At 41.1% G+C, this 17,993-nt stretch overlaps 1 protein-coding gene across 1 annotated transcript in view; it reads right to left on the reverse strand.

The window, feature by feature from the left end:
• Positions 1–17,993, reverse strand: part of GRIN2B (glutamate ionotropic receptor NMDA type subunit 2B) — a 421,963-nt gene that overhangs the window by 8,839 nt on the left and 395,131 nt on the right. Inside the window, exons 11-12 of the mRNA XM_012447678.2 lie at positions 2,573–2,733; positions 593–780 (exon numbers count right to left, since the gene is read on the reverse strand). Coding sequence (XP_012303101.1) covers positions 593–780; positions 2,573–2,733 — 349 coding nt within the window. The remainder of the gene's footprint in view (positions 1–592; positions 781–2,572; positions 2,734–17,993) is intronic.

Here is a 17,993-nt window from a genome sequence, read left to right on the forward strand (position 1 = left end):
TATGTATGTTGAAGTCCTAACACCCAATACCTTGGGATGTGACTTTATTTGGAAATAGAGTTATTGCAAACATAATTAAGTTGAGCTCATCCCAGAGTAGGGTGAGACCCTAATTTAATATGACTGGCATTCTTAAGAAAAAAGGAAATTCAGACACAGACATGTGCAGAGGGAAAACATGCACACTGGTTAGACGCTATGTGAACATGAATCAGAGGTTGGGGGACCTTCTGCTTTTCCAAGATAAGGAATGCCAAAGATTATCAGCAAACCACCAGATACTATGAGAGAAGCATGAAACAGATTCTCCCTTGCAGACCCCAGAAGAGAATGACCCTGCTGAAACTGTGATTTCAGATGTCTAGTCCCTGGAACTGTGAGACAACACATTTCTGTTGTTTAAGCCACTCAGTGCAAGGCACTTTGTTATAGCAGCAAAAGGAAACCAACATGTACCCAAAAACCTCAGGATATACTGTGAAATGCTTTCCTGGAAATGCACAGGTTAAAGAAATGGAGGAAAAGAAAGGTTGATGTTTTGGACTGGCCATCCGTAGAGAACAAATGGGCACTTTCCCTTTCTTGAACTCACCATCTCCAAAGAGCTGCAGGATAGCAAGGTCCACCTGGCGCTTCCACCCAGAATCTTTTTGGATGGCAATGCCATAGCCAGTGGAAGCAAAGACCTTCCCACTGCCAATGGTCACCAGCTTGCAGCCTTCATCTCTGCCTGCCATATAGTTCAGCACTGCTGCATCATAGATGAAGGCATCCAGTTTCCTGCACAGGAAAAAAGCAAACAAATCCAAGGAGGAATTTTAGAACAAAACTACCTACGGGGCCATTAATATGAAGCAGTAGGGTTCCAGAAAACTATGTGGAGAATTGGTTCAATGCAAGGTTTAAGTTGGAACTCTGCCAGAATCTAAAGCCTAAATCCCAGGCTGTTCTTTATGTGATTTTGGGTTGAAAGGAGGAGTTCTTTTCCTCCCACTGGGAATGATGAGAATGTAAGTTGGGCCTGAAGCCAACTCATAAACTGTGTCTGAAAAGAAGAAGGAGTAAAAAGGGATCAATAAAAATAATAACAGAAATAATGAAAAGTAACCACCGCAACGAGCAACAAATAGCATGGGGTTAGATTTATATAACATTTTTCATTTCTCAGTTCATTACAGTCTGGAGTGGGGATAAGTGTAGGTGTTTGTGTTTCAATAGATGTGTAATGCTATTTTTGTGGTCAGAAAAGTTCCAATATTCTGTCGTGCAGCACAAGGATAGAGGTGAGGGTTTGAGGTGCTGGCAGTTCAGGCTTGTGTAAGAGCAGATGAGTGAAACTACAAGAGAAGGCAACATACAGAAGAATTCAGAGATCTCAAATATATAAATTACATCATATAGTTCCTAAACATATAAGAACCTTATTTTATGTATTTCTCCCTTTGCAAGGGAGAAATACATAAAAAAGGGAGTAAGACCAGGAGTAGGGCAGGAAGGCATAAATCAATATTTAAAACCAACATTTAAACATATCAAAGGTAGAAGAAGAAATTTAGATGTAGCCATACAGGTAATAGAGAGGTCTGCAAGAAAGAAAAGCAACACCATTATTTCCTTCATTTTTATTAAGTAACTTTGTTAGGTACCCTATAGAAAGGGACACACCAAAAAACCAAAGCCCTGATATGAATGAGAATGGTGGGTGTAGCAGGGGTTAGGCTACCCAAAGCGGTCCTACCTTCAAGCTCAAATCCCATCTTCTGAAATCTTCTGTGACTGTATTTATGGTGATAAAACAGAATCTAACAGTATTTTAAGTAACCAGGTATCTAGGTGCCTTTTCCAGACCTAGAGCTACAAGGGTATTGAGAAGAGGTCCAAGTGCTGTTAGTCATCACACAACAAAGAAAATCAGCTACAAGACTCTTTGACCTCCAAATCCCAACATCTATAAGGCTCCATTATCCAGCATCTTCCACAGCTGTGGAGTGTGGAAGCCAAATGGACAAAGGGACCAGTGTGGCTGAGACTGTGCAAGCCAACACATGTGTAGGTCACGAACTCCTTTTAATGGACAAACATTCCCTAGAGGACAGAATATGTTAACACAAGCTGGCACTGGAGATCAGTCAACACATTCTTACTGTTAGTTATCTAAAAACATTTTCACTTTCCCCTTTTTATTTCTCCCTTGTCCATGAGACACCAGAACCATAATTTTCACCTCTTAGACAACAGGTCTTTATTTCATACACAAATACCTTATCCTTGACTCCACCCTCCTACTTCTACATTTATTTCATTCTTATTTCATGGTTACATTAGTGCAACTAGAAAATAATTTGTAAAAAAAAAATATATATATATAGAAGTAAGTAATAGCATAGGAATCTTTGTACACTGATTTAAACGATACAATCAAATTTAACTCTGAAATCCTTAAAGAGCAAATGAAGTCGTCTTTAACATTTTATGATACCAAGCATGGTATACCTAGTACATGTGATTCAATAGTATGCTTAATAAACGGGAGAAACAGATCAAGGACTCTGAGCTTGGAAGCAATTCTTACCCTGTTTTCAGGGAGAGCAATGCATCATCTACACCCCTCTGGTTGAACTTTCCCATGTAGGCATGCATTTCTGCATAGTTATTGCGAATATTTCTCTCTGTGCTGCCATTGGGCACGGTCCCAAAGCGGAAAGGGGGTGAGAAGTCATTAGGTCTCTGGAACTGGAGAGAGAAAAACAGATAGAGACAGAGAAGGAGATGGAGGGAGAGGGAGAGAAAAGTCATTTTAGAAAATGTGAAGAGACATTAAGTTAGCATTAGTGGATTTATAATGGAAGGGACCCAACTATAATTCACCAAATACACTGGCCCTCAGTCAGGAGCAGCAATTGAGATCCGAAAGCAGACTTCCATTCAATTCAATTTAGTACATACTGTTGAGAGATTTCTATTTGCCCAACTCTGACTTTAATCTGTAACCCTTCTGTGTTCCTTTTATGTAGACTACACAGTACCAGTGTTGATGGGCCAAAGGAATGTGCTGGTAGCTTAACTGCGGTGGACGAGTCACCTTTATTTCTAAAAATTATGTAAACTCTGCATTCAGGTCTCTTAATTTAAAGGCCTAAGTACAATGTCATTGCACTATTATGTCCATAGGGCCTTAGTGAGATGAGCTATGTGGTACTTCTGAAGATAATTTGTTGAGTATCAAATATGTTTTGCTAAGAAATGTTCTTTTGACCTCCCTTGATGCACTCGAAGCTCATATTTATGCCACATGAGTTGTAGGATAAACTGTACAATCAAAGACAATTTTAATTATGTTCCTTTTCTTGCTTGAGAACTGAGAGTGCACCTCTAGTGCCTATTATAATAAAGTGAAACCTCTTGGATTTTCATCCCTATGACATCAGCTTTATTTCTGGCTATCACCCTGAAATGCGTAAGTCTTTATGTTGCTTCCTGAACATGAAATTTGTTCGTTTGTATCTTCATGGCCTCATATAGTCCATCCCCTCAGTGCAAACTCATGTTTCTCTAGGTCAATTTATATCCTTTGTTTCAAAATAAAACTCAAAACAATATCTTCAAGAAATCTTTTGTGAATTCTTTCTTCCATCATGTCTACCCAAAAGTGACCCATCAGAACCTGTTATTCTTTGTTTAGATCACTGTAATCCTACACATGCAATTACTTCCTAAATGTGCTAGTCTCTAATGTCATCATTAAGAGTTTAAACTCTAGATTGAAACAGACATGGATTGAAGACCAGCTCTGCAACTTACCACTGTGTGACCTTGGGCAAGTAGCATAAACTCTCTGTACATCATGTCCTCATTTGTAAGAGGGAGATGATAATGCCTAGTTTTCAAGATTGTTATGAGGATTAATTAATATAATGCATAAGAAGTGCTTGGCACAGCACCCGGTACACAGTAAGTACTCAATAAATATTCTCGTATACTATTTTTAATTTGTATCTATATTCTGCATTTCCTAGTAAACTGGTTCTCTAAGCTTCTTATTGCATTACTACAGTAATGATCATTGTAGCTGTGCTGTGCTTTGGCATTGGAAAGACAATGAAGATATACGAAGTCCTCTTGGTTTCAAGTAGTTGTACCATTTACTTTGGAGATATATTTGAAAATCTAACCTGCCACCTCAGGAGAACTCTGAAGCTTTGGGATTGCCTGGGCTTAGAAGCAATTGTTTTCCTTCTTAGAATATGGGAGTTTCATGGGCCACAAAATGTCTCAGTGCCAGGAGCCATAAATGCCACCTTAAGTGGTCAGTGCTGGCCATGGTTAAAAGGAGAGGCATGCAGTGGTGTCAGGCAATCTGTGATGCATCAAACTACTACTACCTCCTGACTGAGAAAGCGCATCACAGTGCTTTTCGCCATTACGAGTTTTTGTTTGATTATTTTGAAAGGTGTTGTAATTTTTAAGTGGATAAAGACACTACAAAAGAGTAAGAAAAATCTAGAGTCAAATGGGCCACTCAAGGTTAACTGGCCCAAACCTTTCATTTTACAAATGATAAAACTGAAACCCAAAGAAGGTAAGTAATTTGCTCCACATCACACAGTGGCAGTGATAGCTAACAGATCAGAGCTAAATTCGCCTAATTAATAGTCACTCCTCACTGTCCCCCAGCAGATAGCAAGCTTAAAGTAAACAGGGATATGCTTTATTGGAAGAGACAGACACCAGAATGCTTTACATATCAATATCAAATACAACACTTTCAGGTGTTTGAAGAAAGGTATTTCTCAAATCAAAAGTAGAGTAAATAACTATGGTAGACAGCAATACAACTAATTAACTCTCTTTAATCAGTAATTCCCCACAATACTACGGCAATGACAACTGATGTTTATAATGACTAAGGTACTCTAGGGCCCAAGGTATTTTCTGACACATCAATGAAAATTGCAATCATGTCCAATACAATTCTGGTATAAATGATTATACTTTAATTCTTCTGAAAAATGGCAATCCATGCAAAGTATATGCAACAATTTTATGTTAACTAAATGGAATCCAATGCCCAGAGTGCCTTGCTTTCTGATGAAGCTACATTATAGGCAGTTTTCATATAGCTCTTTATATAGTAATTTTTAATTTTAAATTATTTTTAGATTTCTAAATCCTGTTTTATAATTGTATCCCTGAATAAATAAAAGCTAAAGAAATGATAAAGGGTCTAGAATGGCCAAGATAACTTTGAAAATGGAAAAAAAAAAGTTAAAAGACTTAACACTACCTGACTTAAAGATTCATTATAAAGCTACAGTAATCATGACAGTGTGGCATTAGCATAGGGTCACGTCATTGGAACAGGATAGAGGGCCCACTAACACAGCCACACATATGTGGTGCAAAGGCCATTCGGTGGAGATAGGATGGCCTTTAACAAATGGTGCTGGAACAATTATATATCTGTTTGTTTGCTAAAAAGGAACTTCATTTCACACCTCATAAGATAGATAAGACAGAATTTAACTCAAAGTGGATCATATACCTAAAATGTAAATACTAGAATTATAAAACTTATAGAAAATATAGGACAAAATATTTGTAATCTTGAGTTAGAGATTTCTTAGCTACAACACCAAAAGCACAATCCACCAAAAAAAAAAGGTAAATGATAAATTGGAGTTCATCAAAATTAAGAACTTCTTTTTGAAAGATGCAGTTAAAAATATAAGCCACCAACTGGGAGGAAGTATTTGAAAATAAATTAAAGCTATTAAAAAACTAAACTAAAGGAATTAGATAATAATATAGCAAGGCTTATATAGTTAAGGCATCCTTCAAAAGAAAATGATCAGGCCTGGTGCAGTGGCTTATGCCTATAATCCCAGAACTTTGGAAGGCCAAAAAGTGGGTGGATCTCTTGAGCTCAGGAGTTTGAGACCAGCCTGGGCAACATGGTGAAACCCCATCTCTACCAAAAACATAAAAATTAGCCATACATGGTGGCATGCACCTATAGTCCCAGCTACTTGGGAGGCTGAGGTAGGAGGATTGCTTGAGCCCAGGAGATGGAGGTTGCAGTGAGCCAAGATCGTGCCACTACACTTCAGCCTAGGTGACAGAACAAGACCCTGTCTTCAAAAAAAAAAAATTAATAATAATCAGAGAAACCAAGTCACTACTGGGAAGAATGGAGAAGTGCTGGTCTTAGAGGCAGAGAATTTGGATTTCAGCTTTGTCTCAGGCCAGCTGCATGAACACAGGCAAGTTACTTAAATTTATAGATCCATCCTCTTTTCTGGAAATACTATTTTAATGAATAAGATAATATGTAAAAAAAATAATATCTGGCACATGATAGATTCTCAGAATTCTTAGTTGCTTCTGTGGGGATGAAGTTCTAACATCTAGAATTGTCCTATGTAAGGCAATATTGCCTAAGATTGAAAATTCTTATTCTCTAATTTGTTCCTTAAACTAGGCCAGTCTCGAGGCCAATAGGGAGAGTACATTGCCCCGGAATTGGCCAAAGCAGTGAGTTTGCCTTGTCTTTTGAAAATTCTTGTCCCAGCTTGGTGAGATCTGTGAAGTTTACATAAAACAGGGATTTTTTTTATCCTGTCATTGAAACTTGAACTGTACTAAAATTCACCATCATGGAGAACTGTTTTTTAGGGAGGCCCATGGGGAAGAAGGAAAAAATACCTGATGCTTCCAATAAATGCCCTTGTAATAAAACTTACCCCAAGCTGTAAGGCATTATATGGCACTTGTTTAGCCTGAGTGGCAATCAGTGCTTTCTAGGGTTTTGGGAAGGAGAAAAATTTAGCACTGTCAAGAACCAGAATGTCTTAACATTCATGGAACAGAGAGGATCCTGAAAAAAATATATTTAAAAAAAATTTAAAAGCCCAATATATCAGGAAGATCAAGTAATTGAATTAAAAAACTCAGTCTGATTTCAAAGTAGGGAAACATATACAGTACTCTTTCTTTTTTCTTTTTCTTTTTTTTTTGAAACAGAGTCCCACTCTGTCACTCAGGCTGTTGCGATCTTCACTCATTGCAAACTCAACCTCCCAAGCTCAGGTGATCCTCCCACTTCAGCTTCCTGAGTAGTTGGGATTACAGATGTGAGTCACCATAACTGGCTAATTTTCACACTTTTAGTAGAGACAGGGTTTCACCATGTTGGTCAGGTTGGTTTCCAACTCCTGGCCTCAAGTGATCCACTCTGCTCGGTCTCCCAAAGTGCTAGGATTACAAGCGAGAGCCACCATGCCGGGCCCAGTACTTCTATTCATCACCTCTAGTGATCATAGAGCTTCCTTGAATGTGGAATATTTTTCTAGAAGTCACCCGGATTGGCATAATCAACACATAGATTTGGATAGGAAAGTAACACAGACAGGAAAGAACCTTAGGGATCAGTCCAATTTCATAGATGAGGAAACCAAAGCCCTGAAGAGCTCAAGTAAGTTGTTCAAGCCCACACAGCATAGTGGGAGGACAAGCTGAGACTTGGCCCCTGAGTGTGGCCTTCCCTTTGCCAGCTGAACAGCCCTGCTCTTGCCTCCTACGGAGTGAAGCCACATACTGTAAGTGGGCCACATAGTGAGAGTATCCTCCCTTTTGTGGCAAATCAAATGCCAACTCCCACCCTTCCCACTGCATTTAACACAGGACTTCCAGCAATCGCTGTGAGCGTATACTTGCACAAGGGCAAAACAATGCCAGAATGTTAAGAGAACTGTAATCTTATTTGATCCTCTTGGAGAGCAGCAGGGAATCAGAATTCAGCCCTCTGAGCTGCTCGATCATCTCAGCCTCCATCTTAATGACCTCAAAGTGAATTAGTCTCGGCAGCCATGCGAGGAGAAAGGTGCTCGAGGGCCCGGAGTCAAGGCCCACACCCAGAGATGAGCAGACACTAGGGCCCTGGGCCGTTTTGGCTGCCACCTTCCCACTAGAGAGCTTCTCATCCGGCCTGCTGCAGAGAGAGCAAGTCAGGGAAGTTCGAGTCTGGTCCATTTAAAAAATGGTTAAATAAATATATAAATTGATTTTCCTATGTATTAGGCATTGTAAGTCATTAATAATTGCCACTCTTATTCAATACCTATGACTGTACTGGGTATAAATTACATTGTCTCTTTTAACTATAATAATTAAAATGTATCCATTCATTTGGCAAATATTTGCCGAGCATCTATTAGTGCAGGAGACTGTATTAGGAACAGAGATACAAAGATGGAAAAAAAAAAAGACCCAGTTTTCAAGCAGTTTGCATTACAGAGAGTTAGAAACAAACAGTTTTTCATTCATTCACTTTTTCATTTCATTAACTCATTTCATTCACTCATTTCATTCATTTACGTAAGCATTCAGCAAGTATTTGTTGCTGTTTATTGTGTACAGAGGAGATGCTGGGTGCTGAGGATGCAGTATTAGAGTATGATCTTGCCTTCACTAAGTTCACATTGTAAAGAAGAGAGACAAATATTAGGCCTGTTTTAAAATTAATTTCTAAACAATCTTTTGTGGGGATGGGGTCTCTCCATGTTGCAAAGGTTGGTATTGAGCTCCCAGCCTCAAGCACTCCTCTCACCTCATCCTCCCATGTGGTTGACTAAAGTCAGCCACAAATTATTTGCCACTTTATGAAAAAGAGGTCAATGTCCCCTCCCCACCTGCATTCTGAGCTGGCCTAGATGACTTGCTCAACCAGTGAAAGGTGGCAGAAGTAACATTCTGGGCCTTCTGAGGCAAAGGTATAAGAAGCTTTGCAGCTTCCACTTTGGTCTTTGTAAGCCTCACTCCGAGGCAATCAGTGCACTATGTCAGAAATCCAATAGCCGTGAGGCCACCATGCTGGAGATCCCACCTGTACGTGCTCCCATCTGCAGTCCTAGCTGAGCCCTGGACTTCTAGCCATTCCAGTCCAGGCACCAGGCATTAGAGTAAAGCCATTATGGACTCTCCAGCCCAGCCCAGCCCAGCCCAGCCACTCACTGAATATCAGTCAATGCTACATGGGGTAGAAGAATCCCTCAGCCAAGCCCTACCCAAATATCTGACCCACAAAGCAGTAAAATACAATAAAATGGTTCTTGCTTTAAGCCACTAAGTGTTGGGCTAGTGTGCTGTGTAGCACTTGGTGATGGAAACAGATGATTTCAAATAGTGAAAATGAAGTGCTACGAAGAAATTGAAACAGTATAAAAAGATAAAGAGTGATTGGTAGGGGAACAAGTTTAGACTGGCTGTCCTGAGAAGGCCTCTGAGGAGGTGGCATCTGAACTGAGACCTGAATGATAAGAAGGAACCAGGCATACAAAGACCAGGGGGAAAGTGTATCGGGCTCAGGAAACAGCAAATGCAAAGGCCCTGACATGGGGGGACAAGGTTGGTGTGACCAGGGGCTATAAAGAATGTGGCAGGTGCTATGAGCAGCTGTGCCCATGCAACAGTGGGAGAACAGAACAAGGGGCTGTCTTGATGGTGTCCCAAAGCCTGTGCACTGGGGCTGACTTAACCATTTGAACAAGAGAAGCAAAGTGGTTTATAGATAGAGGCAAGTGTCTGTTCAAAGACACAAGATGGTGAGAGAGACTGAGCATGATCAGAGATCATGGATAATTTAACTGTTGCCAGAGCCTAGCAGGTTTGGCCATGGTGACAGGTTGACACAGTTGAAGAGGGAAGCAGGGCCTGGATCACAAAGAAAGTTGAATTCTGTGCAAAGGAGTTTAGAGTTCATAATCTAAGGGATGAGAAACAGCAGAGCTTCTGGTGTTAAGCTGCCTGATTCAGATCCCAGCTATGCCACTTGATAGCTGTGTGACCTTGATCAACTCACTTAACTTCTCTGTGCCCCAGTTTCTACATTTGTACAATGGGTTGCTAATAGCACCTACCTCATAAAGTTTAAGTATTCAACCAGTCAATTTGGGCACAGTATTAGCACAGTGCCTGGCTGATAAATACACGATGTTAGCTATTGTTGTTATCAGTGTTATTACTATTATATCATGGCCATCAGCATCTTCATCATTGCCATCATCATCTTCATCATCGCCATTGGAGGCAACTGAGGAACTCTGCCAGAATGACAAAATTGGGCTTTTTGTGTTAGGAAAAGTCCCCAGGTGCTGGTGTGCAGAACAGGTTGAAAGGAGTAAGATGGAGAGAGGAGCTGAAAGGGGCCTGAGCTCTGGTGAGATCATGGGTGCTACGGTGGGATAAGAAGGAACAGATGTATCGTCGGATATGTACCTATACTACTAGCTAACATACAAGACCACAGAGGTGTGTGCCATTGCCATATAAATTTCCTGGAAGGTTTCTAGAAGGAGGCCGGATTGAAGCTGGCAGGGAGGATGGATTGGCTTTGGAAGGGTGGGGATGGGGTGTTAACATCAATTTACACTAGAGGAACTCTCTGCTTTACGACTCCTCCTCCAACCTGGTTAGTTTCCAGGGTGAGAATTAAGAAACATACTTGTTGAGAAGTCTTTGAGGTCCTGGTACCAGGAGAAGAGCACGTTCTGAAAATGAAACCAAGAATGTCCTAAATACTGATGGTGTCCAAGCAGTGGTGGTTCTGACCACCAGTCAAGGCCATCTCCTGATCAGCTGTCACCAGGTCCCAAGAAGAATAATCAGAGTCAGATCCAGTGAATGACAGCACAAAAATGAAAGCATCTCTGCTAAAATGAAGAGGATGGCGAGGCACTGCCTTCTTGGGTAGTTGGCTTCCCTGAAAAATGGCTCTGCTCCTTCAGTCTGTCCAATCAGCATATGCAGATTAGGACAAACCAGTGCTGTGACCTTGCAGAGGCGGATATTGGACATCCTGTTTGCAGGGATCCATCCATATGAGATATGGAATCTGGGGGCTTTTGTCTTCAAAGCTTGACAATCCTACACATACATATTCATTCCATTACTTCTGATTTTACATTTGCATCACAAAAAGAATCAATGCCCAAATGCCACTCAGCCCTTCCAGGCACCCAAGAGAAAAGGTGGGAAAGGCTTAGGAGATTCTATTAGCTTTGGGCTTGGGCTACTAGTTATGAGGAGGTGGCAGCACATGAGAATTCTGAAGATACCACATTTTTACCTACTCAGCACCCTCCTATTATTATTGTCATTACCCTATTTTATATTTTAATAGTACTTTTAAATTATTGACTTTTATTGTCATCATTTTGATTGACGTGCAAGTCCATGAATTTTAACCATGTGTGGAATCTTGCAGTCACCACCGCAATCAAGACACAAAACAATTCCATTACTGAAAAAGCTCCCTGGTGCCACTCCTTTCAAGTCACATACTCCCTTTGCTCTTAACCTCCAGCCACTCTCACAGTTTTGCCTTTTCTAAAACATCATATAAATGGAATCCTATAGCATATAACCTTTCGAGACTGACTTTTTTACTTATGATAATGCCATCGAGATTCATCCAGGCCTTTGCATGTATCTGTAGGTCATTCCTTTTTACTGCTGAGTAGTATTCCATTGTGTGAATGCACCAGTTGATCCATTTATATATTGAAGGACATTTGAGTTACTTTCAGTTTTAGGTAATTATGAATAAAGCAGCTGTAAACATTCACATACAGGTTTTTGAGTGAACATGTTTTCATTTCTCTAAGGTAAATATTCAGGGGTGGGAGTGATGGGTCATATGTCCCATGCTCCCAAAGTCTTTTTACATTTTCCAGGAACTATCAAGCAAGTACAGCAACTGACATTATCCTCCTTAGCGCAACAATCTGTGTTGCCCATCACTAAATCTTTCCATAATTGTATCCTATGGCCGAACTAGGGTGAAGGGATATGTATGCATGACTCTAGACTCTTGGCAGCCTCTGAAGAGGAGAGGAAGTGGCTGGAGGAAGCACCCTCTCTTCTCTTCTGGGGGAAGAAAAAGGTCAGCGACCACCCAAGGAGTAGACTTTCTGAGAGCATGAGCCCCTTTACTGTTCCATGGCCCAGAAGTGCTCAGGACAGATGTGAAAAGGAGGTAGTCTGTGCTTGCATTGAAAAGACAACTTTGACTGAGTACAGTGGCTCACGCCTGTAATCCCAGCACTTTGGGAAGCTGAGATGGGCGCATCACCTGAGGTCAGGAATTCAAGACCAGCCTGGCCAACCTGGCGAAACCTGTCTTTACTAAAAATACAAAAATTAGCCAGATGTGGTGGTGCACACCTGTAGTCCCAGCTATTCAGGAGGCTGAGGCAGGAGGATTGCTTGAACCCGGGAGGCGGAGATTGCAGTGAGCCAAGATCACACCACTGCATTCCAGTCTGGGTGAGAAAGTGAGACTTCGTCTCAAAAACAAACAAACAAACAAAAAAGGATAATTTAGTGATAAAACAGTAAGTATACACGTAGGATATACTTATGGGCTCAAAGGTCATGGGCTCAGAGATCTAAGTTCAAATCAGAACTCTACCACTTATTAAGTGTGTGACTCAGTAAGCAAGGCGCTTACCTCTGAAACTGAGTTTTAACAATGTTCCAAGAGGAGAAATAAGGTATAGCATCCCACTACAAATCCTTCGTTTCAAAACATGGGGCCCGGATTGGCCCCATAGACCCTACCCCTAAAACAAACCTGCTGTAGATATGGTAACAGAAAGTTAAATTCTTCACTTTCATGAAAGAATCTGGAATGGAGGTGGTAGGAATAAATAATTATTGTTATATTTCATTATATAGTATTCATTGGAGAGAATATTGTTCAAATTCATTCAAAAGGCATGGCTGAATTATGGAAACGATAACATTACAGAATGTAGTTGGAATATACTGGTATATAAGAAAATTGCCCAAATTAACTGTTCTCTTCCTGGGCCCCTGATGAATCTGAGGACATTTTGCTACTGTCAGAAAGGGAGTTGGCATATAATAAGCATTCAACACCTTAATTGTTTCTGCTCGTTTTCCTCTTATTATTAACATTACTGCTATAATTGCCTACGGTGGCAAACACCCTTAAGTTTACATGTGAAGAGACCTGTACTTGGACATGAGAAGGCTGGTAAGTGGCCTTTCTCCTGGCTCTGGCTGTGCTGTCATTCGAGGATGTGTCTTCACAGCTCTGGATGCTGTGCTGCTGGGGAAGGAGCTTTGTGCCTCTCTGAGCTCAGTGTGAAGCTGGGGTTCTATAACAGGCCTTAGAAGGGTGGGGCTGGTGGGGACTGGAACTCCTTCTCCAGTCATCACCCTCCTGCTGGGGCCAAAACAAAAGCTTGCAGCAAATAAAATACCAGTTCTTCAGATTCCTGGAATTCAGTTAATTACCAGTTTTCCTCGCAATGATGATTTTAATACAATCAAGCAGTCATTTCTTTTGTATTTTACAAAATTTGGATTTATGAGCCTTAATCAGTATTTCCTGAAATTTTTCATAAAATCAGATAATGGCATGTTAGCTAGCTGAGGCTTGGTTCATGAGTTAACAGAGCCAAAAAAGTGAGTTTATTCCTGTATTAACCTTAACATAACATAACCTGTTCCTTGAGGTTTTAGGTGTTTGGCAAAGTCATGTGTCTGGCCATAAAATATCACATCAACAGCACACATTTAATGGGCATAAACCACATATAAGTCACTGAGTTCTGAGATAAAATGAGGCGACAGATACTATCCCTACCGTTACAGTTTAGTTGGAAATAATAATGATGATAATCATATAATGCCAGCAGCAGGTAACACTTCTACAACACTTTGTGTCACAAATTTACATATAGTAACTTATTAATCCTCTCATTAACCCTATGAGGTAGGCATTAATATCCTCATTTAATGGACAGGGAAACTAATACACAGAGAGTAATCTGAATGAGGCCATACATCGGAGCAAGGATTCAAATGCATGATCCTCACATTTAACTGTAAAACACACCACAGGGCTCTATGCAAATAGAATGGATGGTTAGAAAATGTATAGACTAAGGAATCTAATGCCTGAATGAGTATGCCTATCAATTGGGATAAGGAAAGTAAGGGCTACAGAAGTTTAGAGGGAGTGAAAATCATTACGAAAGGATACGGCTGGGGAGGCTGCACAGAGCGGGCAGAGATGGAGCTGACTCCTCCAGATTGGCCAAGTTTATGCAGGCAAAGAGGTCTGGGGAAGGGTGATGGGGCAAGTGGAATGGCATGAGCAAAGAAGCACCAGGACATGAGCATGGCATCTGCACTGACGTTGGAAGGAATGTTTGGCGCCTAGATAGAAACCGTCCAGTGAAGCACACTGAATGGTCAGACTGAGGAAGGACACTGTGAATCCCACAATGCTCAGGTGTAGCTATCATTCAGCTAAAGCAGCACGGCTTGAAGAACAGAGAGGTTGGAGAAGGGACGTTTACTGGAAAACTACTAAGAGCCTGGACTGTTTTCAGAGGGAAAATAATAGGAGGGATAAATGAAAAAGACATCAGAGAGGAAGCCTTGACAGAATCCAGGTCTGCCTATATATTCAGAAGAACCAAGGAGAGAAGGTGGCGGTCAGCCTCATCCCCACCACTCCTCTCCCACTCTCCTCCCTCCCTCACTCCTCGGCAGCCACACTGGCCTCCCTGTAGTTGCTAAAACTCACCAGGCAAGCTCCTAACCTCCCATGCTCCTCTCTGCCCAAAAAGCCCTGGATATCCACATATATTGACCCCTCACTAACTTCGGGCCAGACTTAATTGTCTTTTTATTTTCTGCTCTTTTCCTCCTTAGAATGTGACAGAATGGACACAATTTTGGTCTTCTTTGATCATTGCTGTATCTCTAGTGCCTAGAAAAGTACATGACACTTAGTAAGCTCTCAGTATAAATGAATGAGTGACTTTGACCCAGCAATCCCATTACTGGGTATATATCCAAAGGATTATAAATCGTTCTACTATAAGGACACATGCACACGAATGTTCATAGCAGCACAGTTTACAATAGCAAAGACCTGGAACCAACCCAAATGCCCATCAATGATAGACTGGACAGGGAAAATGTGGCACATATACACCATGGAATATTATGCAGCCATCAAAAACGATGAGTTCGCATCCTTTGTAGGGACATGGATGAACCTGGAAACCATCATTCTCAGCAAACTGACACAGCACAAAATCAAACACCACATGTTCTCACTTATAGGCGAGTGTTGAACAATGAGAACACATGGACACAGGGAGGGGAGCACTACACACTGGGGTCTGTTGGAGGGAAATAGGGGAGGGACAGTGGGGGGTGGGGAGTTGGGGAGAGATAGCATGGGGAGAAATGCCACATATAGGTGAAGGGGAGGAAGGCAGCAAATCACACTGCCACATATGCACCTATGCAACAATCTTGCATGTTCTTCACATGTACCCCAAAACCTAAAATGCAATAAAAAAAAGAATAAATGAATTGCACATGTGGATATATTTATTAAAAACTCCATTGAAAGTGCACCATTAGCCATTGATATATTATTATGGAACACATAGTCGAGCACTAACATTCCTCAGATCTAGGGCTAATCTAGCATCTCTGGTGAATAAGGAGTTAATGTGTCCTAATGCCAATTGAGGACATTTTTCCTGGCACTTTCTCCATTTTTCCTTCACAAAATATATCAGATCTGAAATCCTGCAAGAGCTTGTCAGATTTAGGACTTGACAATGCATATGAATATTTCTTTGGCACCAAAAATGTGACAGAGTTGGAGATGATTATGATAACACAGAGATGAAGTGAAACAGAGGCATAAGGACAGAGGCATTTGAGTTTTATCCTTAAGTCATCCTGTGCATGACAGGTGGCCTTTGTTGAGCTCCTTCAACCCATTCTTACTCAAGACTGTTACAAAGAGGTGTTATTACCATCCACTGCACTCCACCTCCCAGACCAACCTGGGAGGGTACAAGGGATTGTTCCAGATATTTTATAAAAGCTGTGGGTGCTAGCAGAGAGAAATGGCCTTTAAAGAAGCTTTCAAGTAAAGGAGACAGATGGATTCACCATGGAAACTGGGATTCTGAAGTTATACCAGGAGCTCCAGCAGCTCATAAAATTTTGGAGGCGATAAAGAAGGTTACTACCAAGATTTCCACATGCAAGATGCCCCAGTGAATTTAGGGTGCTCCAGTTATTAGCATAATCACCTGAGGTTCTAATACGGTATCATCATCTTCAGAGTCATGAAACTTGCTTGGGTGGGGCAGAAATGTCAAAGACCTGTGCCAAGTGGGGGCCAGGGTAAGTGAGGACCCAGTGAGAAGTAAGGCAGTGGGACCAGCATGTTTCTGCCCTCCGGGCAATCAATCAAATCCATCAGTTCTAAATTGAGGCATGGGAATGCCAGCATGTGCACTTACTGTCACACTGTGACCCACTTACTGCCCAGCAGAGCTTCTTTCTTTGGTCAATACAGTCAGCCCTATGCAAGGGACACTCTGGTTTATGGAATGTCAGTGTTGGGATGCAGCCTGGTGATCCCATCACGCATAATGCATCCCCTTTGGAGTTCACAACGGACCAGCGCAGGAGAGGACTTCGACAATCCTTTGGTAAAGAAACTTATTTAACCTTGACACAGCATTTCCCCAAACTTATTTTCCCATAGATTTCTTTTTTTAAAGAATAGCCATTATGCTTCCCAGAACACTCACAGGCTATGAAACACTTTGAGAAATGCCAATTGAGCAACTTTCTCCCTGTACAGAGGAGGAAACGGAGGCCTGGGAAATTCAGAAGAACCAATGAGAGGAGGTGGCATGCAAAGACCAAACAGCCGTTGCCTGCACCTGTCCCAGGACCACATACCCATCCAAAGACCAAACAGCCATTGCCTGCACCTGTCCCAGGACCACATACCCATCCAAAGACCAAACAGCCATTGCCTGTACCTGTCCAAAGACAATCCAAAGACCAAACAGCCATTGCCTGCACCTGTCCCCCTCTTGTTTTTTTCATTTAATCTCCACCCACGTATTGGATGCCTATTCTACACCAGGGACTGCCCTTACCACTTGATAACAGGATTCGGCAGACACTTCCATGTTTCAGGCCTTTAAGACTAATGGGAGGCCAACAGACTTAAGTTGTCCTTAATGGACCACCAATTATAATGCAAACATAATTATTATAAGGTGACTGCTACAAAAGTAAAATATTAATAACCATGTTGGTAGAAAAATGAAGTTGAATTTTTCCAGTTGACTAAGGGTTAAGCTCAAGAACTTTTACTTTCAACACTTTTGATGAAAATCACTCTAAACTATAGTCATTCAAACATATTCAGTGAGCATCTGCTATGTGTCATGATACAGGGAGGTGGATACTATACAGAAATTAAGACACAAAAGACCATAGATGGTTTAGGACATTATGTTTAATATATACTTATTCCAGGAAAATCCTAGAAACGATTGTTACTTTTAATGATTTCTTTATGCAAGCTTTCTTTGCTATCATTTATCTCTTTTCCTCTCTAAAAGTGCCAAGGGTTATAGTGATTTTAGGGTTGGCTACCTTTTGTTAAAGAAGTGATATTTTCCTATGAAAACAGAAAGTACTTAGCAAACACTTGGCTGAATGGGAAGTTGAGGCCTCACAATTCAAAGAACAGGGCAGGCTTAACACATGCATATGAGGGGACTCCTGTGCCTGTCCACACAGGAGGTAAGGGATAATCAGCGGCTTTGAAGAAGTCATTGCCAAATAGGTCCTGAAAGAACTTTATAATTTAAAATCTGACAAGCCACATAGCAGCACAGGTGGAGACCTCACTTCCTCAGTTCTCTTCTGAAATACCTGCCCAGTTTAGATGGTTTGACAGGAATAGAAACCACAAGATGAGAAAATTCTATCTGGGATTATAAATGTCAAATATTTCTATCCATATCACCCTCTCTTCCTTCCCTTTCAATCATTGGTCATGATACTATCTCTCACTGTTTCTAATAAAATTGAAATGGCTAATAAAGAGTGAAAAGTACTGG

This window comes from Aotus nancymaae, unplaced genomic scaffold (assembly GCF_030222135.1).
Source record: "Aotus nancymaae isolate 86718 unplaced genomic scaffold, 86718_ANA_hifiasm-v0.15.2.pri h1tg000016l, whole genome shotgun sequence".
Classification (NCBI taxonomy): Eukaryota; Metazoa; Chordata; class Mammalia; order Primates; family Aotidae; genus Aotus; species Aotus nancymaae.